Source organism: Amblyomma mixtum, chromosome 4 (assembly GCF_055824585.1).
Source record: "Amblyomma mixtum isolate Tamu chromosome 4, ASM5582458v1, whole genome shotgun sequence".
NCBI classification, from domain to species: Eukaryota; Metazoa; Arthropoda; class Arachnida; order Ixodida; family Ixodidae; genus Amblyomma; species Amblyomma mixtum.
Genome location: NC_143015.1, coordinates 116,797,649 through 116,823,537, shown reverse-complemented (window position 1 = coordinate 116,823,537; position 25,889 = coordinate 116,797,649). Strand labels below are relative to the sequence as shown.

The 25,889-nt window shown below is 49.6% G+C and overlaps 1 protein-coding gene across 1 annotated transcript; it reads right to left on the bottom strand.

The window, feature by feature from the left end:
* Positions 1-10,328: 10,328 nt before the first annotated feature.
* Positions 10,329-19,998, bottom strand: LOC149348030 (uncharacterized). Its single transcript, XM_089587874.1, has 2 exons — positions 17,826-19,998; positions 10,329-13,296 (listed from the first exon to the last, which is right to left on the bottom strand). The coding sequence occupies exons 1-2, from the start codon at positions 19,068-19,070 to the stop codon at positions 12,187-12,189; spliced, it is 2,355 nt and encodes a 784-aa protein (XP_089444000.1). The 5' UTR covers positions 19,071-19,998; the 3' UTR covers positions 10,329-12,186.
* Between the last annotated feature and the right edge of the window lie 5,891 nt (positions 19,999-25,889).

The window sequence follows — 25,889 nt, the reverse complement described above, 5'->3', positions numbered from 1 at the left end:
CATTTAGTAGTAGTAATTTGGGAGGTACAATGGCAGCTATGTAACGCGTTACGCGTTGTACAGCGAAAGCTGTAATAGCTTTGTACAAACCATTTAGTAGTAGTAATTTAGGAGGTACAATGGCAGCTATGTAATGCGTTACGCGTTGTACAGCGAAAGCTGTAGTAGCTTTGTACAAACCATTTAGTAGTAGTAATTTGGGAGGTACAATGGCAGCTATGTAACGCGTTACGCGTTGTACAGCGAAAGCTGTAATAGCTTTGTGCAAGCCATTTAGTAGAAGTAATTTGGGAGGTACAACGTCAGCCGTGTAACCCTTGATGCGTTGTACAGCGAGAGCTATAATAGTTCGGTAAAAGCCATTTAGTAGAAGCAATTTGGGAGGTAGTATAACCCGTGATGCGTTGCAACTTGTACAGCGAAGGCTGTAATAGCTTTGTATAAACCACTTAGGAGAAGTAATTTGGGAGGTACAACGGCAACCGAGTAACGCGTTGTACAGCGAAAGCTGTATTAGCTTTGTACCAGAAGTAATTTAGGAGGTACAACGGTGGTAGTGTAACCCGTGACGCGTTGTACAGCGGAAGCTGTATCTGTACAAGCCATTTAGTCGTAATTTAGGAGGCGCAACGACAGCCGTGCAACCCGTGATGCGTTGTACAGCGAAGGCTGTGATAGCTTTGTACAAGCCATTTAGTAGTAGCAATTTAGGAGGTACAACGGCAGCTATGTAACGCGTTACGCGTTGTACAGCGAAAGCTGTAATAGCTTTGTGCAAGCCATTTAGTAGAAGTAATTTGGGAGGTACAACGGCGGTCGTGTAACCCGTGACGGTTTTTTCCAGCGAGAGCTCTAATAGCTCTGTAAAACCCGTGACGCGTTGTAACTTGTACATCGAAAGCTATAGATAGATAGATAGATAGAGAGAGAGAGAGAGAGAGAGGAAAGGCAGGGATGTTTACCGGAAAAGGTTCCGGTTGGCTACTCTGCACAGGGGAAGGGAATAAGGGTATTAAAGAGGGAAGAGAGAAGGAACAGGAAACAGTCACAATCGGTCAATCAAGGCGGTCTGTCTCAAAAAACAAAACAGTGCCTTATAAGAAAAGCTATAATAGTTTTGTATAAACCACTTAGGAGAAGTAATGTGGGAGGTACAACGGCAACCGTGTAACGCGTTCTACAGCGAAAGCTGTATTGGCTTTGTACGAGCCATTTATTAGAAGTAATTTAGGAGGTACAATGGCGGTCGTGTAACCCGTGACGCGTTCTACAGCGGAAGCTGTAATAAATAGCTGTACAAGTTATTTAGTAGTAATTTAGGAGATGCAGTGAAAGCCATTTAACGCGTTACGCTTTGTACAGCGAAGGCTGTAATAGCTTTGTACAAGCAATTTAGTAGAAGTAATTTAGGAGGTACAACGGCAACCATTAACGCGTTACGCGTTGTACAGCGAAAGCTGTAATAGCTTTACACAATAAGCCATTTAGTAGAAGTAATTTAGGACAGACAGACTATATAAACATTATTAGCTGAGTAGGATGGGCGGAGCCCCTCTTACGCAGCAGGTCAATCGCGCCGGACGGCCTAGAGCTTATACTCCTTGGCCACCCAGTCAGCCCGCTGGACGAGTCGAGCCTGAAGGCCCGGCTCCGAGCTGTGCAGCGAGGTCTCCACTGTTTCTCGGTAGTGATTAAGCGGAAAGGGGTGACAGGACAGGCCCCCATTGCGTGAGGTATACGGTAGCGTGCCCACCGCACAATCTGCAGTTGGGAGAGTAGAGTACGAGACAGGGACACGCTTCGGCTGGCCCATCCCTTTGTAGCCTCGCGGATCCTCCATGCCGTGCCATACTTTCGCACTATACGAGGTCTGTTAGAAAAGTATCCGACCTTTGGCCGAAAAAAAAAACTGGCATAACTTGAGCGGTGGAAACCTAATCACCTTCAAAGTAGTCTCCTTGGGACTCCACACACTTCTCCCAGCGGTGCTGCCATTGTTGGAAGTATTCCGAAAAGGCCTCTTTCATAATGGAGTTTAGCTCAGCTGTCGTTGCAGCCATAATCCTCTCTTGTCTGAAATCACGCTCCTTTCAATCTCCTCTTGACTTTGGGAAACAGCCAGAAGTCGCAGGGGGCCATATCAGGAGAGAAAGGAGTCTGTTGAACTACAGGAGTCTAGTTTTTCGCCAAAAAAGTCTGAATCAAGTGCGAGGAATGTGCAGGAGCATTGCTGTGATGGATGCGCCAATTTCCTGTTGACCTCAACTCCGGTCTCTTGCGCCGCACAGCACCACGTAGGCGACGGAGGACGTCCCTGTTGTACTCTTTGGTCATTGTTTGACTCTGTAGGGTGCGTATTTGTGGTGTGCCACACAGAGAGTCAAAGAAAGCTGTCAGCATCACTTTGACATTGCTGCGCACTTGGCGGGCCTTCTTTGGTCTCGGTGACATGAAATGCTTCCACTGTGACGACTGGGATTTGGTTTCCGGGTCGTACCCGTACACCCAAGACTCGTCACCAGTGATTATGGTGTTTATGAAGTCGGGGTCACTGTTTGTGGAATCTAGCACGTCCTGCGAGACTTCATTCAACACGAAGTTGCTTTTGCTCCGCCGTGAGCAGCTTCGGCACGAATTTCACCGCAACTCTCTCCATTGCCAAATCTTCGGGGATAATGGAATGTGCAGAAAAATTGCTGATGTCTACCTCTTCCACAATTTCTCGGATAGTCACACGACGGTCCCGCATCACCATAGCGTTCACTTCGGCATGTTGATGGCCGACCAGAGCGTGGCTCGCTCTCCGCCGATGTGCGGCCATCTTTAAACCAATTGTACCACTGTTTAATTTGTGTGCTGCTCATAGCATCTTCACCGAAAGCCGCACTGAATATTCCGAACAATTTCCACTTGGTTTTCATCCCGTTTCTGGCAAAATTTGATGCAGTAGCACTGCTCCTGTCGCTCCGCTATTTCCCTTGTAATAAAAAAACCGACGAAAGCACTGCGCACTGCCTCACTCAAACGCTGCGTCCCAGCGACTGACGCTATCGGCAGGCCGGGAAATATTCGTACATGCGCACGAAGGTTCAACGTCAGCTGGTGCAAGCGCGCTTGTTTCATGTTCATCAGGTGTTCGCAAAAAAAAATAAAGTCGGATACTTTTCTAACAGACCTCGCATACCAAACAAGACGAAGACCGCATAGACGCCTTCATACGCAAAGCCACGAAACGAGCGTTGGACGTATAGCGGCCGGTACTTATCTCCAATGCCATTCTTTTGGCATTGGGGTGCTTAACTCTTACTCGGAGTTACGGGAGGCCCACCTCGTGAACAAATACAAGTGGCTCTTCGAGACGGCCTCTGGGCGCGATCTGCTAGACCGCCTACACATTCAACATGAATGCACGCCGGAGAAGCGGCTTCGGATCCCTAAGCTGTGGAGACAGAGTCTGCATGGGTACCTCCGCTTTCGAGAAGTATGTGCCGAATTACATGGAGGCAGAAGACAGACGCGCACTCGGGCGCTTGAACGGCAATGCGGTGACAAAGAAGGGGTATAATACGTAGATATAGCAGGACAGTCGCCACAGGGGTTTTGCACGGCTGCCGTGGTTCACCAGGGAACGCAGGTTGAAAGTCTCCTTCGGGCTGTCAGCACCGAAACACAAAAACATCTTAAACGAGCAATTCACACCTTCAACGGAGACACAGCCAAACTGGTTGACGCGCTCCGAGACAAATATCTGTACACAGACCAGGATTCGCGTGGTCCGGCGTACTCGTATGCAGGTTCTGAGAACGCAGAGCTGGATCGAACGTTCCAGCTTCACGACCTCAAAGCGGCCCTGGCCAAAATGAAACGAGGGACAGCCCCGGGCAGGGACAAGGTAACTGTGAAACTTCTCGCTAACCTACCCGAACCGGCCTACGAGCGGCTGCTCGAATACTTCAATGCAGTCTGGACGGGAGGTACGCCTCTCCCAGTGGATTGGAAGACGGCTCTCGTCACATTCATACCCAAACTAGGCAAACCTCTCAACACTGACAACCTCCGGCCCATATCTCTCACTTCTTGTGTGGGGAAGTTGATGGAGACCATGGTCCGTGACAGACTATCCACCTACCTAGAAACGCACAACGCCTTTGCAGACACCATGTACGGGTTCCGCCCACACCGGTCCGCACAAGATGTGCTGCTGCAACTTCATAGAGAGATTCTTGATCCCGTCGAGCACCCTAGCGATGACAAGGTGGTCCTCGCATTGGACTTGCGGGGGGCTTTCGACAATGTTACCCATGATATCATCCTCTCCCACCTGTCCCAAGTGAACTGTGGGTAAAAGACATTCCAATACATCAAGCAATTCCTCACAGATCGGCAATCATATATCCGACTCCAAGACAGTGAACATGGCCCGTACCAACTTGGTACGCGAGGGACTCCACAGGGAGCAGTCCTCTCGCCTCTTCTCTTCAATCTGGCCATGATGAAGCTTCCTACCCAGCTGGGTGAGGTCCCGGGTGTGCAGCATGCCCTGTACGCGGACGACATCACCCTCTGGGCAACACACGGTTCGGTTGGAGAAATCGAGGCCAACCTGCAACAAGCGGCGGCTATTGTGGACGATTATGCACACCGCTGCGGCCTTGAGTGCTCCCCGAGCAAATCGGAATTCGTGCACATACGTCCCAATCCAAGGTGCACAACCAAAATTGCCATCTCCCTGCTTAGTGGCCCGACACCTGAACACGATGAAATCAGAGTATTGGGACTCTACATACAAAAGAACCGCAAGATTGACACCACGCTGAAGAAACTCCGCAAGGTGGGGGATCAGGTGGGCCGTATGGTCCGCCGGGTATCAAACAAACGAGGGGGGTTGCGATGCAAAGACGCCCTGCGGCTGGCCAATGCATTCGTAACCAGTCGAATCCTGTATTCGGCACCGTACCTCCACCTGCGCAAATGCGATGAGAACGCTTTCGAAGTGATTCTCCGAAAAATCTATAAGAGAGCTCTCGACCTCCCAATTGCAACATCCAACCAACGTCTCCTCGGCCTGGGGATGACGAACACCTTTGGGGAGCTGCGCGAGGCTCATCTCAGCAATCAATACTTGCGGTTAAGCAAAACACGTGCGGGTAGCCGCCTACTGACCCGCCTCCACATCAATTACACAACCCAAGAGGAGAAGCAAGTATCCATGCCTGAGGCCTGGCGCTTCGCACTAAAGGTTCGCCCCCTCCCCAATAACATGACAAAAGATGCCCATGATGGCCGCCGCCTCGCGCGAGCGGAGGCCATTTCCAAGCAGTATGGTGCTCGACCAGGGGTATTTTACACGGACGCGGCAGGTCCACACCATGGGGGTTGGTACACGGCTGCCGTTATCCACCAAAACAACCCAGTTCAGGGCCTCACCTTCCGTTCCCCCAATATTACATTCGCGGAGGAAGTTGCTATCGCACTTGCAGCTGCGGATCCAGCGTCCCGAGTCAGTATCACCGACTCAAGAGAAGCTTGCCGCAATTTTGAACAGGGCCAAATTCCAGATCGTGCTTTCCAAATTTTACACAGATGTGAGTACCGGGATTTCCAAACCCGGCGCACCATCATCTGGGCCCCAGCACATGCGGGGATAGAGGGAAATAAGGTAGCGGACACTACCGCCCGCACGCTTAACCACCGGGCATCGCCTCTCTCGCCGCCTGATCCGGTTACTGATTTTAATCCGGCTATTACTTTTCGGGAGATCTCTCTCCTGTATCAAAACGCTCACGGCCGATACCCACCCCCCTGTAAAGGCCTCAATAAGTCAGAGGAGCGTTGGCTACTTCGCCTCTACACCAACACGGTACTGTGCCCGGCAGTGCTCAAACATTTCAATTCGGCCCTTTTGGGCGAGTGTCCACACTGTGGGGAAGTGTTTGCGGACACGTATCACATGGTGTGGGCATGCCCGGCGAATCCTGCTTTCCCACCCTACCCCCACCCCACCCGAGAGGACTGGGAGGCTGCCCTGCTCGGCTGCTCAACTCTCCAGGACCAACGAGCCCTGGTGACAAGAGCCCGGGCCGCCGCGGAGGCCACAGGGGTCCCGGACTAGGGATCCCTCCTAGTGATTGTGAGGGCCGGGCCCTTCAGGCACGGTCCAAGCAATACCTCTGTATATAGTAGAAATAAATGTTTTACACCACCACCTCTCAGAGGGGGCAGCCATTGCTCTAGCCTCTGCAGATCCCAACTCTAGGGTGATTCAGATGCGCGTCACGCCTGTATGAGTTAACTGGCAGGTGAGGTATCACCCTTGGCCTGCCATCTCCTAAAGCGATCAGCATGAACTGGTGGGCGAGTTGGTCAGACATGGTTCTTGTAAACCAGCGCAGCGGCTCGAAGCCAAACAACAAGGAACCATGGGACCAAGGGACAAGAACCATGTCTGACCAACTCGCCCACCAGTTCATGTTGTACAGCTTTAATTATTGTACAAGGGGCTCTATTTCTTCGTCCTGTTTCGCCGAACCGTCTCGTTTCATAACCGTCACCGCAAATGCTTCGTGTAAATCACGAATGCTTGGCATCTGCATTCTAAAGCGCAATCTTCCCCCTGATGTGCTGGGCTCGTTTGTGGGCTTTCAGCCTTCAGTTAGCCATGGCATAATTATATGCAAGTTCCTGAGGGCAAAAAATAGGCGCTGTGTTTTGTCCCTTGCTTGTTTGGCTTCGAGCCGTAGCGTTGGTTTACAAGAACTAAAGCGATCAGTCGCTGGTGCCGACCCCAGACCTAAATGCATCATCTGGTCTCCTGGCCACCACGATCTGTGAGGTAATGAAGCCGATGATGCGGCCGCCCGAGCGCTTACTCACTGGGCACCTCACCCCAGCTCTTCTGGTTCAGAGCATGCGAGACAAGTGCTTCTGCGGTGATTGCGAACGTTACCGCTTGCTCCCAACTCCTGCAACGGGATTGAGCAAGGCTGACGAACGAATACTGCGAAGATATCTGACCAATACCCTAATGTGTCCCGCAGTCGCTAAACACTTTGGCCACCAGTTGCCGTGAACACCTCGATCGCTATCGGCATTATCGTGTCCCTGAAGCGGCTCGTCCGCAGCAAGGGTCTAGGCCAGGCACAAGACCGCGCTGGAGAGCTTAGAAAGCAGATTGATTGGACCGGCTTTGAAGAAACAGATGTGCACAACGGGCATTAGAAACGAAAAACGTCACTGCTGTCTGACTTTCCTCTTACTACGAACTTCGGATACAACTAGTGCTATCCATGTGACCGTCATGTTGGTTATAGGTGGGTCCGACTGTATATGCTTGGTTTACCGGTCACAATCGCGAGGTGTCCAGAAAAAGCATCTCCTGAGCGGTATAGCAGTGAACGCGGAAACACAGAACAAGCTCTTTGTGATTAACGTGAATGAATGGATTGCGAATGAGCGTTGGACACCCGTGCGCTGCGCGGTGTCAGTGCACGTTGATGAAACACTGCAGGCCGAAATTTTTCCGGAGACCTCCGCTTCGGCGCCTTTTTCTCGCCGCTTCCTTACCTGTCCTACATCCATTCCTTCATGGATAAATGGATGGATGGGTGGGTTCTCGTATGTATGTATGTATGTATGTATGTATGTATGTATGTATGTATGTATGTATGTATGTATGTATGTATGTATGTATGTATGTATGTATGTATGTATGTATGTATGTATGTATGTATGTATGTATGTATGTATGTATGTATGTATGCGTGTGCGTGCGTGCGTGCGTATGTATGTATGTATGTATGTATGTATGTATGTATGTATGTGTGTGTACGTATGTATGTATGTATGTATGTATGCATGCATGCAGGCGAGCATGCATGTGTGTGTATGTATTATTTATTTATTATTTATTTGAACATACTGTTAGTCCCTTCTTGGGACTGTTACTGGAGTGGATTTATAAACAACAAAGACGCAAGTTAACAACACAATAATACAAAAGCCAGCAATCAGGTTTAAAAGACAAGAAATCAGCATTCATATGCGGAATCACATCGAGTGAAAAACAGAAGACGGAAGATAGTCAACTCTGGCCTTCAAAACATGTGTTCAAACACGTCTCAAAGTATTCCTTAATACAATCAAACACTTGGTACATGATCGGATGAGCAAAAAAAAACATAAGACCAATACAGACTGTGGATGGTCATCAAATCTGGCTTGATGACAAAACTGATGAGGCTGCAAGCTCCATGAATTTTTCTAAGGAATGCTGTGCAGTTATAGATTTATCTAGGGCGTTCCATTCCCTTACTGCTCGGGGAAAGAACGAAAAATAATATGTATTGCTAGCACAAAAGTATTCATTAATCGTAAAATAATGCTTGTGACGTGTTTCTATAGAACGGTTAAAACTAATGTAAGTAGCAGGATCCATGTTGAATGCATTATGAGTTAATGATATAAAAACTTGAGTCTATGGAGTGTTACGCGACTTGATAATGTGTCGAGGCCTGCGCGGGAAAGCAGCTCCGTAGGAGAGCTGCTTATCATACATACATGTAGGTATGTATGCAGGCGAGCATGCATGTGTATGTATGTATGTATGTATGTATGTATGTATGTATGTATGTATGTATGTATGTATGTATGTATGCATGCATGTATGTATGTATGTATGTATGTATGTATGTATGTATGTATGTATGTATGTATGTATGTATGTATGTATGTATGTATGTATGTATGTATGTATGCATGTATGTATGTAGCATGCATGCATGTGTGTATGTATGCATGTATGTATGTAGCCCATCAGCACAGCTAATCGGTCCAATATTGGAAATATATTGGCCGAGGTCGTCCTCAGTGCACGCCTGTCGATACAACTGTGGAAGCGCGCTCCCGGTGATCATCGCCGGCGCTTTCCAGTCGCGCACTGGATCGAAGTTTAAACGTTATCTTTATTCACAGATAGATGTGTACATATACACAGATGCGAAGTGGTCTTAAACCAGCACCGACAGGACTTGAGCTTATCCGGTCATGCATGTCAATTGCATTTGCAGTATAAGGTGCTTGTTGCACTGGTTGCTGTACGTATGTCAGCGCTCAGTTCCTGCTACGCGGCAGCACATGCTTGAAACATTCGCTGGCTGTACTTGCATGCGAATTCACACAAAACACCGTCGTCCACATAATGCAATGCAGGAGGACACGCCATGCGACTGCTTGTTGTGCGTGCTTATGTATCAGGCACGCAGCGAAGCATAAAGCGGTGATTTTTTTTCCAAAAATAAAATAGCAACAAGCGTACAAAAGTAAAGAGTGCGAAACAAGATTAAACGTGAAACAGAATGTTCAGTGTTTCAACGAAAAATGGTGGTGCGTCCGTAATTAAAGCTATGGGAGGATTGCATATATATAGTTTCACTGGCATGGAGTTCATTGCTATAAACCTTAACAAGACTACGCTGTCTGTAATGCCAACCTCTGAAGTTTGTTTGATACAGTCCTGTCTTGATGAGACGTGACCTAGCTTGCAAAAAGGCTCCCAACAAACCGATGTCTTGCAACCGGAACAAAAAGGGGAGGTTGAGTGGCTGTTGTCTGGACTTGAGTTATCTAGCGCAGCACGAATGTCGAGCAAGAGACAAAAAATAAAAGCGTCGCTTTGAATCCTTTCTTTTTTGTAGTCAAGCTCTCGCTTGCTGTCTAACGGTGCCAATTCCTTTACGTGCTTGCCCAAGCAGCAGCGTCTGCCGCGCCAAGTCACTCAAGCATGCTTGCAAAGTTCCAGCTTTAAAGCTGGGACTTCCAGAACGAGCAAAACACACATGTATGACAAGCGTCCTTGGAAACTTCGACGACCGACTTCTTTCTACTTCGGTGGCTTCTGACAACACCCTTTTCACGACACCACAGCACTGCGCTGCTGGCTTTTGTTCGTTTCTGGGCCCGGGAAGGTCTGACGTCACCTAGCTGTCCGGGAAAGATGCGAGCAGCCGTCTTCGCCGACTCGCAACGATGTCGACGTATACGCGACGTCCGTGGAAGCTCGAGATGAGTATAACTTTCTTGGCGTCGGGCCGCGGGGTTGCGCTTGAACACGCGCGCTAAACCTTCGCTTTATTTTTGGTGAGGCGACACTTTTTTTTCTGACGGATGGCCGTGCACTCGGCGCCCGACGGCGGGGGAAGTATTTCTGAACGCCGCGAGCATCCTTCGGTTTCGCTCGAGGCGCGTCGGTCGACCGCAAATGTCGCTGGCGTCTTTTCGAAGACTCGGCCCTCCGCCCTGGTGTCCCACCCGCAACCCCCGACTGCTGCGCTTCTTATTACAGCGCGCGGATTCCTCGGGCGCGTCGCGGCGTGAGAACGGGGTGTTTTAATTACCGTGCTGTGATTTGCGGTATGGCGAGGAGGCCGGTGTGTAGGGGAGGAAGACTGCTGCATATGCTGACTACGTCCGCTGACCCCACGAGGCACTTGCTAAGGGACGGGAGCAGTATGCGACGAATGAAGATTTTCCGGTGGTAGCTCAAGTATCATGCCGTTGTCCCTGACGTGTCTAACGGTGATTCATGCGGAACAAACAGCTCAGCATAGATCACAAACCGTTAGCGGAATATATATATATAATGGAAGCAGTCTGCATTGCTCAATGGTCCAGTGTTAAATTCCAAATGGCAGGACTGGTACGGTTATCTAGGTTAATTTACTAAAGGTTTCAGGCAGTGGACCGTTCTTCATCAGTGCTAAAGTTGAGTGATATATATATATATATATATATATATATATATATATATATATATATATATATATATATATATATATATATATATATATATATATATATATATATATATAGTGTGTGTGTGTGTTTGGTGTAGGCGTATCTCGTTATAACGAAATAATGGCTACAACGAAGAAATGACGATTCGCCTTGGAAGTTCAGTCAAGACTGGCTATTCCGAAGCTACGACCATAACGAAATAATCGAGGGACCCCTTCAAATTTATATATATATAATTAACTTCCGAAACTAAACTGAGAAAGACTGCATGTTAGATGAAGAATATAATTATCAGCATCTGTATTATTAAGTCCTCTGTGCCAATGCAATACAGAGGCCCTTCGAGCGATCACCGGTTACCTTTGTACAGCTCTAGTCGTGACCTGCGTAATGTGCAAGCCTCAGCCTTATCGCTCAGCATTATTGCCGTCCGCCAAGAGAGTTTTAGATGATCGTCAACAGCCATCGGCGACACTGCAGTTCTGGAAGTGACTGTGTGCATGCACTGCGGTTTCATGTCCGTACCAGAAGTGAATGACTGACCTGCTAGAACTCCCCGTTTTCTTTAGTTCCGCCGACATCGTGTTTCTGGCGTACTTAGCTTAAGAGTAATTTACAACCACGAAGTTTCGGTTTTGGTCCACTATGCCTCCCGAATAGGTGGCACATCGGTCATAACAGCGTCATGAAGGTGGACATCATTGCAAGGCGCCCGTAGATACTTGGAACATGTACACCCACTGTGACGACGGATTCTGCGCTATCTCGCAACTTCTTTTATCAGACTCTAAATGCAGAGATCTTCGCATTGCCTCTTGTACTCCACATACCTCCATGACGTATATATCTGTTGTATACGCTGGACAGGCTTTAACACACATACAATGAGAAATGGGCACGGCAACATGTCCTTGACTTCGTTATCCAGTTGGCGATATTGGGCGCAGTCATTGTTTGCGCGTGATGGAGCGAATCCGCAGACGTTTGAGTGCTTCTCGTTGATCATGTAATATTTGGAAACATGACTTGCTCTTCGAAGCTTTTCATACTGCTTTTCATCTTGTATTTCGGTTCACGAACATTGACATCAGCGTCATCATAACCTTTGGTCTTCGCCGCGATCTCTCGTGAAAGCGGTGGACCGCAGTGAAAACTTGCGAACGCTTCGCCATGCATACCTGACGGGAGAGGAGGCAGCGAAAGAGCTTTTGTGCCGAAATTCTGGCACCTATTGATGCGTAATGCGCAAGAGAAGCACATACTGTGGTCTTGCCGTAAGCACTCACGCACACTCTCGAGGGACCATCTGCAATGCGTTGTCAGCTGGCCATTCTGCACGAGTCCATTTAAAGCCGCACATCCGAGGAACGCCCTGCAGAAAACAATATTCAGTCTTCACGCTTTGCCATTGTTCTCTAACTCGTCCTCAATGACCAACGGTCTCTTGGTACTGAAGCGTCGCTCCAAGTTGGGCTTGCACGACTGACGCCTGGTGGGCGAACTCTGCTGCGCCGCCGCCGATGCCTGGGACAAGTGCTTGCGGTAAGGGCTTGTGTCAGCCGGCACCGTAGTGGCCACCAGCGGCGGGACCTGAGGATCCGACAGGTGACCCACCGACGAACTGGACACGAGCACGCCAGCCGAACGCGTACCGCGCAGCCGCGCCGCCAGGCGGCCCAGCGGCGCGAACGCCACGAGCGCCACCACACCCTGGGCGGCGAAGCATCCGAGGAAGGCGTACCACAGTTGGTGCAGCCGCAGCGCCACGGCGAGCGGTGGTGACGCCCACATGAAAAACGCCAGCAGCACCAGCGCCAGCAGGCGGAAGAAGCGCACGCGGTCAGCCCGGAACTCGGCTTTGGCCGGCTTCGTCTGCGGCTGTGGTCCGCCGCAAAGCCTCGGACCGACGAGGCCTAGCAATGCTGCCGCCGTCAACAGCATTGCCGCGATGGGCGCACCCAGGAACACGGCCGCGCCGAGGGAGTCGTTGAGCAGGCACAGAGGCTCACCGTACAGTGGTCTCAGCGGCCAGTCTGGCTGCAGACGATCGATGGCGAGCGCGGCTGCCACAATGGCGGCGGGGCCGAGCCAGCAGAGTAGGCCTAGCTGGCGTATGGAGCGGCCATCCGGCCGCATGCTACGCAGTGCATGCAAGGCCTGGTACGTGTCGCCGGCTAAGGCAGTGGTCCAGGCGACGCAGGCGAGATTCCAGTAGTGGAAAGCCACACCGAGCGCCGCGCAGCCTCGGCCGAAAGGCTCGATGTGTGGTTCCAGGAGCAGGGTGAACTGCGAGATGATGGCGCTCGCCGCCATGCAGGCGGCCATCTTGTGCCTGCGCACGTGCAGCTCTAGCAGCCTGGTGGCCAGTAGCAGCGCGAGGCAGACGATGGACACTCCCAGCCCCAGCCTAGCCACGAACAACAGGGCGGGCGTCCAGATGAAGCTGATTCGGTGGCAGGCGCAGACCAGGGCGTACCACCCGATCGTCCGGTTCTGTTCGTTCACCTGCGTGCGCAGTGGACGGAAGGATCACTGTAAGCACGGAGATGATTGCGTATAGGCGGCATCAAACACTGTTTCATGCAGGCTCACATTTCTGCCAAAAGTCGGTCCAGAAGAAGCGCGTAGCCGGATGTAGACGGCGTGAAAAAGGAAATATTTCGCCCTTGAGCCGAACCCATTTCTTTCAGATTACGCATGACCAATCACTGAAAAAATGATGTCAGTGGCTGCCTTCAGTTTAAAGGAAGCAGTCAGTGAAATTCTGCTTGCTAAAGCTGAAGTGGAGTTTTTGAAGCACACCTCACGTGTGACAGGACTGCAGGCCAGTGTTCAAAACTTTGGACCTTTAATGCGCTCCGAAATCTGATTGCACAGGTGGTCAAGCACTGAACCAGCGAACTATTGCACTGCAGTAGAGCGCCATAACAGCCAGCGATAGAAGTGTTGTAGCCGTGCGACAAGCGGCCCCGCCGCTTGTCGCACGGTGGCCACCAGCGGTCTATAGACAGCCTATAGACTTCTTATAGACTCTATTGCTTTCCTATAGATATTTCCTTTTGTCTATTCATAGTCTATAGGCTGTCTATGTCCAGGTCAACTAAAAGCGTATGACCATAGATCTATAGATTGTCTATAGAGTGGCTACAGCATTTGTATTGCCAATAGACTGTTCTCTAGGATTGGTCTATAGAAAGACTATGGACTTTATAGACAGAAGTCTGTGGACTGTCTAAAAAGATTTTGTAAGAGAATGTCTCCGTTACCGCTTTGAAGGTTCCAGTTAAGTGGAAGAGAAGACCGAGACTTCCAAAACGACCATGGGAGTAATTAACGGAAAGTATTTTCATAAGGTGTGCGGCCTGTTAGTGAGCAAGGCACAGAAGGGAGGGAGTTCAGAAGTTCACGTGTGTGCTGTGCCGACACCAACATCTGCATGGGCAACCGAAAACGGCAGTTGAAAGGAAAACTACGGTAGCAGTGAAGGAAACAAATTTGCAAAGAAGTTGGAGTCAAAAGGCATAGTGCGTACCATACCGCGTGTTCCGTATTTATCTGTCCCTGTTACGAAAAATTCCGCTGCTCAATCTACTGAACTATATGGGCTCAAAACGCCTACTACAAGGTACCTTATGATGGTCTTCGTCTTTCGATAAGTAATTTAACGTCTAAAATTGGCTGCATTTTCAGGAATCGGCGAAAAACTGCATTCAGCTGCGGCAGAACTTTTCGTCCAGGCGAGCAAGGATGCCAGTGTGACAGACTGCGCCATCTGGCGAGCGGTGTTAATTTCAAGGAGCAGACGACACGCACATCCGAAGAAACCGCGCGAGGTGCGCATTGCCGCCCCAAGCCGTGACATTGGTTGTCTCACCACTCGCCAGATGGCGCAGCCTGTCAAAATGGCTTCTTTGCTCGCCCGAACGAAAAGTTCTGCCGCAGCCGAATGCAGTTTTTCGCCGATTCCTGAAAATGCAGGTAAGTTTAGATGCTAAATTACATATCGAAAGACGTACACCGTCATAAGCTACCTTGTAGTCGGCGTTTGAGCCCATATAGTCCAGTAGTTTGCGCAGGAGAATTTTTTCTAACATGGACAGATAAATACGGAACAGGCGGTATAGTATCAGCAATTTCACACCTAAGCCCGCTGTTGTTGTTTGGTGTTGTACGCAACACCCGAGTGTCGTCGTAATGACCTGTTCTATTCTTAATCCCACTGTCGACGCCTAGGTAGCTGGGCCATCAATCTTGAACAACTCATGGCCTTTGGCTTCTGCGCTAAGTGAATGCCAGCAGCAGCCAAGGTCATCCGCATCGCTGAGGGTGCACTTTAAACACGCAGACGCATATATGAGTGTAAAAAGGGAGTAAGTTGTCCTCTAGTGCACTTCCTTTTGTAAAAGAGGGTGCGCTGGATGACAACTTCCTCGCTTTATGGAGTGTATAGGGCCTGGAATTGCTACCACAGTTTTAGCGTCGGAAATGTTCCTTCAAGCAGGTAGGCATAAAATGGACGGCTGTTACCCCCCTGCTCATCTAGGTATGCTGAATTTTTAAGTGCAGTTCGCAACAAGAACGACGCAATCTCATGATTATCATACTGATTGGTTTTTGAGGAAATGAAATGGTGCGTTAGTTGTTTCACTTCTAATTGGACACCTCAAACGCGCCGTAAGGGAAGGGAAGGAGGGAATGAAAGACGAATGAGAGAGAGTTGCCGCAGTGGAGAACTTCGGAAGAGAAGGACTTCTGTGGGGAAAAACTCCAGTCAATTTTTCCGTAAGGTTTCAGTGGACAAGGCGAGGAAATGAGAATTGCCCAAACAAAGAAATCTTCGACCTCCTACACTGTTACCAAAAAAAAAACCAAAAGGGAGTAAATGGCTTGTCCTCTAACGCACACCCAAAAGGAGGTTTTTTTTACTCAATATCTATGGTGTTTTGATTTTCTCCCTTATATAAGGGAGTTATTTTGGAGTATAAAGGAGTAAATTTTTTAATACCCACAGAAATGGCGTCCAAAAATGGCGTCCAAAAATGGCGTCCTGTTTATTTATCCTCATTCAGGCTCATGCTTACAGCAGTGACAGCGGCGGAAACGGGCAGTATCTTTGCGGGCCGTCAGCAACCCAACATGGGAAACTGCGCTGCCCTAATGTAACTCCGCGTCACGCATTCTATTCGCCGTATGCAAGCCCAGCGGGGGCGTAGGCGGCATGAGTCGTCTGCTTGTCGTCTCCTTTTGCTGTACGAGCTAGTTTGGTTGGCCATGTTTGTAGATAAAGGGATGCAACATTATAATTAATAGTTCAAAACTGAGAAGGAGTCGCTGAGTAGTTTTCACGGTCATACACCACGCTATATTTGACTAAAAACGAGAGCAGAAAAGTTGAAAACACCCCTGATGGTAGTTTGGAATGGCAGTGTTTGCTTTCATGTTCACTTCATTAAGGCTTGGCTTTTCAATATGACTGAGGAAAAATGTAGCCTCATGAGCTCAATCAAGAGCTCAGCGTTGACACTATGTTCTATCATAGTTCCATGTTCATGCAACACACTGCGAGAACCGCACTGAAAAAAGCCTGTGAGAATTAGGCCTAAGCGGGGGCTCTAACGAGGTAGCGATACTAACAAAGGAAAGTCAGTTATGGTTAGAGCACTGGAGGCTTCGCAGGAGCAATTCAATACGTAGCGTACTGTGGCGGAAAACGGCGACCGAAGCCGATATCTTGTACGGCGCCAGGCACCCGTGGAGGAGCAGAAGTGAGCAGAGATCCAGCGACGATGGTAACCAAGCGGTCTTCGCTTACCGCCATTATCAGACGACTGACCAGAAGAAGACGAGACGCTAGGTGGCGGAGCGGATTGCACAAAATGGTCTTTTTTTACTCCATTTCGGCACTGGTGGAGCATTTGGCACAATTGACTCCCTTTCTATACGGGTAAATGTAGGTCAATCCTTTTTTTTACTCCATTATTCCCTAATGGGAGTGAAATGGAGGACAGTCCACCTTTTTACTTCACACTCATGGAGTAAATGTTTTCACAAATGGAGTAAAAAGGGTGGCCACCACCTTTTCTCCCAAATCTTTCTTTCCCAATATATTTCAAAAATCCCTGTCTGACGCTTACCTCGCTGCCTCAGTGCCGGCGAATTATCTAAACTCATCACTGCATCTGATTATCTGTGGTCGCGTGTGTCGCTTACGTTCAGTGGCTGTAGTAATGCTGTACTGAAGATCAGGTGACAGTTTTAAACCCGGCCTCGGCGGCTGCATTACGCCGTAGGCCAAGTGTGAGCACATTCGTCGTCCGAATCAATCTAGCTCTCACTTTACATCAAAGCTCGTTATGCTCCGTCAGCTTCGACAGGTAACAAGACATTATTACTACGCTTCCGTTGCTTCAGCACACAAATCTTTCACTTCCGCAGGTCACCGGTTATCTGTTCTGCACATAAATGTCATGAGTTAGTGCAATGTACTACGCGTTTTGAGGAGTTCCGCAAGGTGAAGTGAGATTTGAAATAAGGTAGTAATCATTCATTATCCACCCAAGCGCTGTCATGTGGCTACTAACGTAGGGCTGCCACCGTTTCCACTTAGAGCTGTCGATGAACTGCGCCTTGTCTTACCATGTGCTTACCTTCCTGGTCAGCCTATTTGGTAAACCGACCACCCTGGACGGATGGTGGTCCCGGGTTTGATCCCCGGACCAGGAACAATTGTTTCTCAACTGCGAAGTTTCCTTGAAAGTTGTACAGCTTTGCCTGGTAGCTGCGTAACTGCAGTGCTAGGTAAAACTGAGATCTGGGCGAGTTGGTATGCATTCATACTGGTGAACAGCGCAAAAAGGCGGGACAACGACCCGCACATTGTCTTGTCTTGTCGTTGTCCCGCCTTTTTGCGCTGTTCACCAGTATGAATGCAGTGCTAGGGCTAATGCTGATAAGTCAGCACCCCCTTATCTCACTGTGTTCAGTTCATTCATCACGAGGAAGACCAGCACAAACTTCCTCAGTGGGGCGCTCACCTCTGCCACAAGGTGGAACTGGTCGGGCGCAAACACCTGCCCACGGCTCACGTTCAACTGCAGTGACCCGTTACGCAGCAGGACCAGGTACTTTGGGCCCAGCTGGATGACCGGGCACGCAGGCGGCGGCTTGTCGAACGGGTCCGGCTGCGCCACATCTGCACTCACGCACATTCCTTCGGGTCCCTGCACCATGCCCGGGGCGCAACCCACGGGCAAGCAGGCCCCGGTCAGGTCGTCCCTCATGAGGCTGTCGTCGCGGCACTCAAGCGGCGCGTCCTCCGGGTTGCGCCACACGCGGAACTCGATCTGCCACTCGTACGACACCACGCTGCCCTTCGGTTCCAGCTTGTCCGCGTACGCGCCGCACGAGAGTCGCTGCTTCTGCGTCACGTCGCACAGCGCGCAGTGGTAGTTCCGGTAGTTCCTACGCGCCACACGGTCGTGTACGTACGCCGTGTACGCGGTGCAACGGGACATCAGCTCGGCGCTACCGTTGCGACATCGCGGAGCCGCGTCGGCGCCCGCAGCACACGAGCGCAGCAGGTGCGCCTGCGAGAAGCTTTTCCAGCTGGACCGCTGCACCCGGAGCATGCAGCGATGCTTCTCGTTTCGATCCGTCACAAGGAACCGGTTGTTGCCCACGTAGGTCAGATTACCGACGGCTACCAGCTGCCTGAGAGACCTCTCGTCGAAGATCACCACAGGACCGGGTCCTCGCCCGCCCAGAGGATCGGTGTCGCAGTCGATACTCGCGGGCCACGTGGCGAGTCGAACGGCGTCGCCGTGACATGCCGCACAGAAGACGTTCCAGTACATACGCTCAGAGTCGGATGAGAAGGCAGGCACGTCTTCAAGGTAGTGCTTAGAGGCGGGGATCCCGGTCTCTTCCTCGTCGCCGCGGTCCTCCCACCCTTCGCAGAGACGTCGCACGGGGTCGTCCTCGGGCCACCTGGAGGGGCACGTCCTCATCGAGAAGAATCCGCTGGGATGGCAGCGCCAGGAGTGGGCCGGCTCGCGGCTAGGACTTCTCGGGGCGTCCACGCAGCAGTCGCCGAACTTGGCGCACGCGTAGTCACACTTGCATAACAGCCTCGAACTGTCGGGACGCCCGTTAGAGCAGAGGTCATCGTCCGACTCGGGACACAGGCCCGCGTTGACCCGGTCTCCGCGGATGCTCCGCCAGTTGGAAGCCAACGCCTGCGCCAGCCCGGCCAGCACGACGAGCTGGGCCGCGATCAACATTGCCGCCCAGTCTTCTTAACGCTCTTGCCAGACTACGACGACGACGGGTGACGACGCAGAGTACCTCGACTGACGGCAAGGAATCATTGACCGCGCGCGGTCTTACTTTGGCCGCGAGCCCGTCGTCATTCCAGGAACATCAGTCGGCCCTCTTCGAGGCAGCATGTGGTGCCAAAGAAAGGTACATCCTCTTCTCGCAAGAGTTCTCTCACGGTTCCACGTGGTTTAACCGGCACTCCCTCATGGTCGACGGCAGAACACACACGGACACAGCACGCACGTATTACTCTTGCTAGTCCAAGCTCTTCAGATGCAATCTCTTCCCTGTCTTTCCATATCACACAAGCGGAACAGACAAAGCCGGCGAGAGACGGGGCGTTGTCAGCGATTGTTATAGCTGCTCAACTCGCACACCAGCGCCAGAGAAAACGTGTCCTCATGATGCACCCGCATTCCCAGCGCCGTCTCTCAGGCCTATTCACGTCGGCCGCATTTTCACCGGCTCTTCTGAATAGCTGAGTGCCGCAGGCAGTGTGCCCAGAGGCGGACGTCACCCGGCCTGCTGTACATCTCCCAGCGAATGGGCGTGATCGGAAACTAGGTTTCACCGCGAACCAAGACAGACAGCGAGGATGGCGGACAACCCGTTCTCGTCGTCTGGGCTGGGGCACTGCTCGTCTCTGCGATTGCTCACTCCGATGAGACGACGCACACCCGCCGGCTCCGCAGTGAGCGCCCGCCGCGGCGGCTGTTCGCCTTGTCGGCTCCTGGGATCGTGTCCCACTATTTTGGGCCCCCCCCCTCTCTGGGCGCGGTTGGGAGCTCGCTAGCTCGTCCGCGGTCGGCGTCAGTGTGCGTGCTCGACTCGGTTGAGGAGCGCCGCCCTCGGAATTGGGGCCAAAGCTGCGGCCTTTTGTGTGGTCTCCACCGGCGCGGCTCACTGGCTCTCGTCGCTGTAAGCCCCCGGCGCCTTCTTCTCCCGTAGAGAAAGAGCACGCGTCTTTCCACGAGCTCCGGCTCTGCCCCGGGTCCGGGAACCTCCTGGCACTACCCCCCCCCCCCCCCCCTCCGCTCTTTCTTTGCCTCGAATGCCTCGTTCCAGTTTTTGAGTTTGGTTCTAGCCTGTTGAAAAAAGGGGTGCGGGCGGGGATGACGAGGGGAGGAGGGATTCCTGGCGCTTCGGTGTCTTTTTCATTGTCTTTTGTTGTCGATGTTGTCTCGGCAGCTCTTGCACTTTAAACGAGAGCGGCGGATGGTTTGGGAGCGCATGTGTTTGTGTGTATTTAGGGTGATCTCAGCCCGCTTGGCGGGGGGAGAGAGATTTATTTCGAGAAAGAGTGAGAGTTGGAACATTTGGACGAGAGCATCGCGGGAGTTTACACAATGAGTGCGGCTCGAGAACGTCTGGAAATAGTGAAGAAGAGCTTGTTCGCGACAGTGGTGTCGCCGTGTTAATAGAATAAACAGAACGAAAAGGAGCAATGACGTATTTGCAGGTCGAGTCGCGTGTTAGAGAGTTTGGGATGGTGCATTAGGAAGTGGGAGATTTGTCTTTACGTCGTTGCCTGCTTTACTTTTGCACGTGAAGTGAACGTGGTCGACAGGAAGTCGCTCAAACTAATCGAAACAGGGAACATCAACTTTTAGCTGCAGTGGGGAAATAACCTTTAATTTATTTTTAAAGGGTATGGGCAAGCCGAAGTTGAGCAAATACGACTAGACTACATAAAGCCAGGTGCCTATGGCTAAGCTGGAAATGTTTACTTCCACACATCGCTGTGAATTTAAAGCCACTCCGGCGGTTTTTTGAGGTCACCATATATCCTAACGAAACTTACACTATAGGTTCTTCTCTCGTTCTCGATTACTTCCAGCAAGTTTTGCAGCCATGTTGCATTTAATTTCAGCGCTAATTGATTTTAAAATTTCCGCGGCCTCAGCTGAGAAAATTTCTGCGAAACAATGCATTTTCGCTGCCAGAAACGTTCCCCGCGCGTTAAAAAACCGCTGCCCACTTTGATAACAAAATTTTGAGGCTTGTGTTGTCTTGTCAGGAATTTTATGTAGGGATTAATCATTTTCAGTCCCTATCCCAGCCATTCAACGTATGTCGAAGAGTTTCGCCAGTTGCCGCTATTGCACAAAAAAAAAAAGGCTACTCTCTAAAAAATATCACTTCCTCCAAAGCGAAACTTCCAACAAGTCCCTTCACAGTGAACTTCAGTGAGCTTGGGAGAGAGACAATTTGCCCAGGCGACAGTATCATAGGGAAATGTCGCTTGATTTTCAATGTCACACACCTCACCGTTTGAGTGATAAATATATGTTGGAGAAAAGGTCTTATATACCCCTGTCACTATAAGGCATACACGGAACTCCCTTAACCCGAAGAAGCGCAAGAGAGTTTAGCCTGAAAAGAGCTGCTCTGTCACACGGCCTGCTCATTTAGTGCAAACACACAAAAGAATAACGTTCAGAAGAACTGAAATGTTTTGACGCTTCTTTTTTTCCCTCTTAAAATGCAGTTACTTGGACATATCATCAAACTGTTTTGCAGAAAACAGCGAGCATATTTCCAGCACAGCGCATCTGTCCTCTCTGTCAAGCACAGACCATGTGCCGCGTTGTGCAATGCTTGTGGAATGAATTTCCACTCTGCGAATTCTCCGCTCTGACGCTTCGCAAGCAGAGGGTGCGCGGGTTGCGTGAATGAGCCATCCATCATGGCGCTAAACGGGTGCACACGCGAGGTGCGAGCATGCGTGTGACAGATCAAAACAAACAAGATTGGCGCAGTCACGGCCAGCCGCCAAGCGCCTAATTGGAGGCTACGGTACAGTCGCTAGAATTGAACATAACTAACCGAAATGGAGTACTTGTTTGTTGCGATAAAGACTAATATAATTGCTCGTAAAGATAAAATTATTGAAGAAAGAGGCTGTTTACTTACTTGGAAGTGAAGCACGTCGGAAACGAAAGTACTCCTTTCACCCTTCGAGGGAGATGATCGACCTCCTTTCTCTAGGAAATTCTTTGCACTTCCTTTCCTTAAGGTATGCCGTATGGCACGGCGCTTTTCTCCCTCGAGATAAATGCTTGGTTGAAGGTTGTTGAAAGGAGTTCAGCCGTTCCCGTTTAACAGGGGTATAAGTCGAGGTGTAATATGACCTCGGTGAACAAATGCTTCGGGCCCACACAACGTGTTGCTTTGCCGGTACCAATTTCCCGGTTAGCGGTAGGTATCCACTGCAGTATTACGCCTGCTATTTATTGTTGAGGTGCTTCAGACAATGCTGTGTCAATGTTCGATTGCAATGCAATAGACTGCCGGATCGCAATAGGTCAATGCAACTGTCAAGTGAGTGAGTCACAGCGCTTTATGATTTCCTCTATCCGTCCGTGTTAAATTTTGTGCGCTGCGCTGAAATGCAGTGAGAGCACACTGTGTACCCTTTCCGTTATAATTACTACCAGTGCTTGTTCAAGTTATTCTTGTTTTGGTCGTTTTCTGCTTTTTCTCGGAATCTGTTGAGTATGTTTGAAACTCCTTGCATGTTTGCCACTGCTCTTCTATCCTAAGGAGGTTGCCGCTGCTTTCTACAGCAACAGCTGTTAAAGCCACGTTTCCTGTTTATCCGGCGTTGGTGGCGTACCTCATCGCGTGGAATGCGTCACGCTGATAGGTCAGATCGGAATACTGTGACGTCACTCATGACACCATGACAGCGCACCACTCTGATTGGCCAGAATGCCGAACACTGATTGGTCCGAACACGAAGCCCTCCACTGCCTCAGCCTGAGTCGCTTTGGGACGTTAAATCACATAAACAGAACCAAACTAAACATAGATGTCATTCGTGACATCCCGATGCATTCTATAGAACTTACCAGTGGCGATATAATACCGGTGCAGAAGCATAAATGGAACAGAGATACTGAAAACGCCGACTGGAATCGGCATTTTGCCTCGCTCCAACTGTCGTTGAAATTCGCTTTACCTGAGCGGTTAACGTCCGGTAAAGTTTTGAATTCCTAATATTTAAGTCGACAAAGTATTTTTGATATTATTTACTGTCTCTCATTTTTCAGTGTAATTTTCTGAGCGCTGCGGGAAATAACGGGGCAACGGTAACTCCCCCCCCCCCCAAAAAAAAAAAACAAACAAAGAAATAAACCACACCTATTTTAATTTTAGTATTGATGTCAGGCTATATCGGGTGGAGTGAAAAGTTAGAGCTAATTTTAATGGCGAAGCCAACATGGACAGCGAATATTTGCAGGAACGGCTTAATGTACAGGCGTAACATAAAGCACAAAACCTAGATGAAAAGAGGTTTACAGCGTAACTTATCGCACGCTTTTCTCACTTGAGGCACAGCCGAATGTGAGGCAAAATAAACGCTTACCTGGCTAGTTGTTTTTTCCTAATATACATGGCTCACTTTGCGTTGAAGTCAGCCTTCGGCTGTGGCCCGCAGTCCTGGTTGCTCGATCTATAAATAGTTTCCGTTGTAGCAACCAGGACAGCGGTAAGTTACCGCCTCTTAAACTGGAAGATATCTTTATGCACTAGGGCTGTGCGAATATTCGAAATTTTCGAACATTAAGTCGAATATGCTCCGATTTGATTGTGTAAACAAATAAAATAGTGCATATTCAAAATGTTCGAAACGATTCTTATACATTGTCAAGTTTTCTAGTATTTGCGAATAATTAGTACTAACTTCGAACACGGCGCGCCGTAGTTTTATCGACGACTGTTTCAAAAACAGCACCCACTCCAACGCCTCACACCATGTGGCCTCGATCTTTCTGCGCAGGAGGGGGCGGGGGTGGGGGGGGGGGGGGGGGGAGGGAGGGATTCAGCGTCGACACGCAGTCTATTTGTGTGAATTGATTTGGAACGCGCTTACATATAGTGTCCAAGATTGAGCGACGGATCACGACATTTGTCCCTCTATACTGATATGCGGTGCTAGTTTGTTCGCTTTTGTCGTAAATAACAGAACGCAATTTTGCTACGTGTGACATGGCAGGCACAGAGTTACATGACGTTGACCGGCATGCTCCCTTGTTGAGATAACTATTGCTTTCTTCAACATCTAGAGCGTTAACTACATGGGTTATAGCGCCACCGCAAGCGCTTCGTTGTTTCGCATGGACATTATTTCTATTGCAGTACGTATATTCGTAAAAGCAGCGAATAATCATGCAAATATTCAGTTCCTATTCGATTTTGTTCTTCAACTGTACGATTTGTTTTCCATTCGTTTTTTACCTGCACTATTCGCAGTCGATTCGGTAGCGAAGCTATACAATTCGTATTCAATTCTGTTTGGAAAAAGTACCATCCGAACAACCCCAGTGCGTACCAATATGTTCATGACGTCGCTTGAAAGCTAAAAATGGCTCCTTGCTTGGTCTGTACTCGAGTAAACACGGTACCAATTAACCGGAGTTGGCGCAGGAAACTCGGGAGTGGGTGTAAAAGAGAGAAATGGTGGAAACGGGGCCGGTGGTGTGAAGAAGCTTCCGGGCGTTATTTCGTGATGCGACGAGTTATCGTTCCATCAGGGCAAAATTTAGTTCAGCCGCAAGACGCCCTGGAAAAAGCAGTTCCGCGAAGCCGCTCAAGATGTGCTAGGGTAAGCGGCGGACGGCGCTTGTAAGTGCGAGGCGGAGTTAGGGGGGGGGGAGAGGGCTTGAGAGCCTCCCAGGAATAGCACGGTCGAGCACTGCCACGTTGGATGACGTCAATGCATCCAGTGCACGTAACGGCCATCCCCGTCCAAGTAGCGGCGAGAGCCTTAAGTTGAGGCGGAAGTTTTTAGTCGTCACGCTGACCGCTCCGGGATATTGAGAAACTGAAAAGCTCGTAAATTGTTACTCTGTTTTCAGAAAATGCTGCTTTTCGCGCTTATTCATGCTGCAGGAGCCAAGTAGTGCTTCGCCTTTCATCGCGAGGTAAAAAAAGGCGAAAGAAAATGCTGCTTTCCGCGCTTATTGATGCTGCAGGAGCCAAGTAGTGCTTCGCCTGTCATCGCGAGGTTAAAAAAGGCGAACTTTTTTCTTCTCTGTCTCTTTTGCTAGATTCTTTTTTTTTATATTGGGTTCTTGGTGAACCGGCTACTACGGACCTTAAACGGGACCGACACCTACACTTATTGGCACTCGTTCTAGATGGCGGATAACACATCGTCCGGCATCTTTACCTTCTTCAAGACTCGAACAAAAATGAAGGAGTTTTGGATTAACAAGGCCTTGCTTAGAAGCAAGCAAAAATTATAACGTCACACCTTTCAGTCATATTACAACCAGCCTGAGGTTGCTCCAAGTTCTTTACATCCGCTCCTGCTCAACCACTGTTCTTTGATCAGCTCATTCCTCGTTCAGTCTTTAATTCCAAGCGTTTTTATCTTATAAATAGACGTATAGCTCTTTTGACCTTTAGCTCTAGGAATTACCGTCCCTGTAGAAAAACAGAACAGAAAAGTTTCTGTTGTCACAATGACTTTTTGTATATTTTTGTCCACAGACTTTACAACAGAATTTTTGGAATATTGTGCTGTCTGTTGTCGTCGCTATAGAACTAAATAAACGTATTACAGCAAAATACTAAAGCTCCGTAGAAAAACACTACAATACTGCACAAAAATTTGTCGGTAAGGGCAAAACGACAAAATAATTTGTCGTCTTTGGGGCAAGGTTCTGCCGTTCTTTCTTCGACAGGGTAGCTAGCATCATTTACTCCACCTTTAGTGGTTCTCTTGAACCCATAGAGTTTCTTACTATTACCTAGAGGGAAAGCTGGCAAGCCGT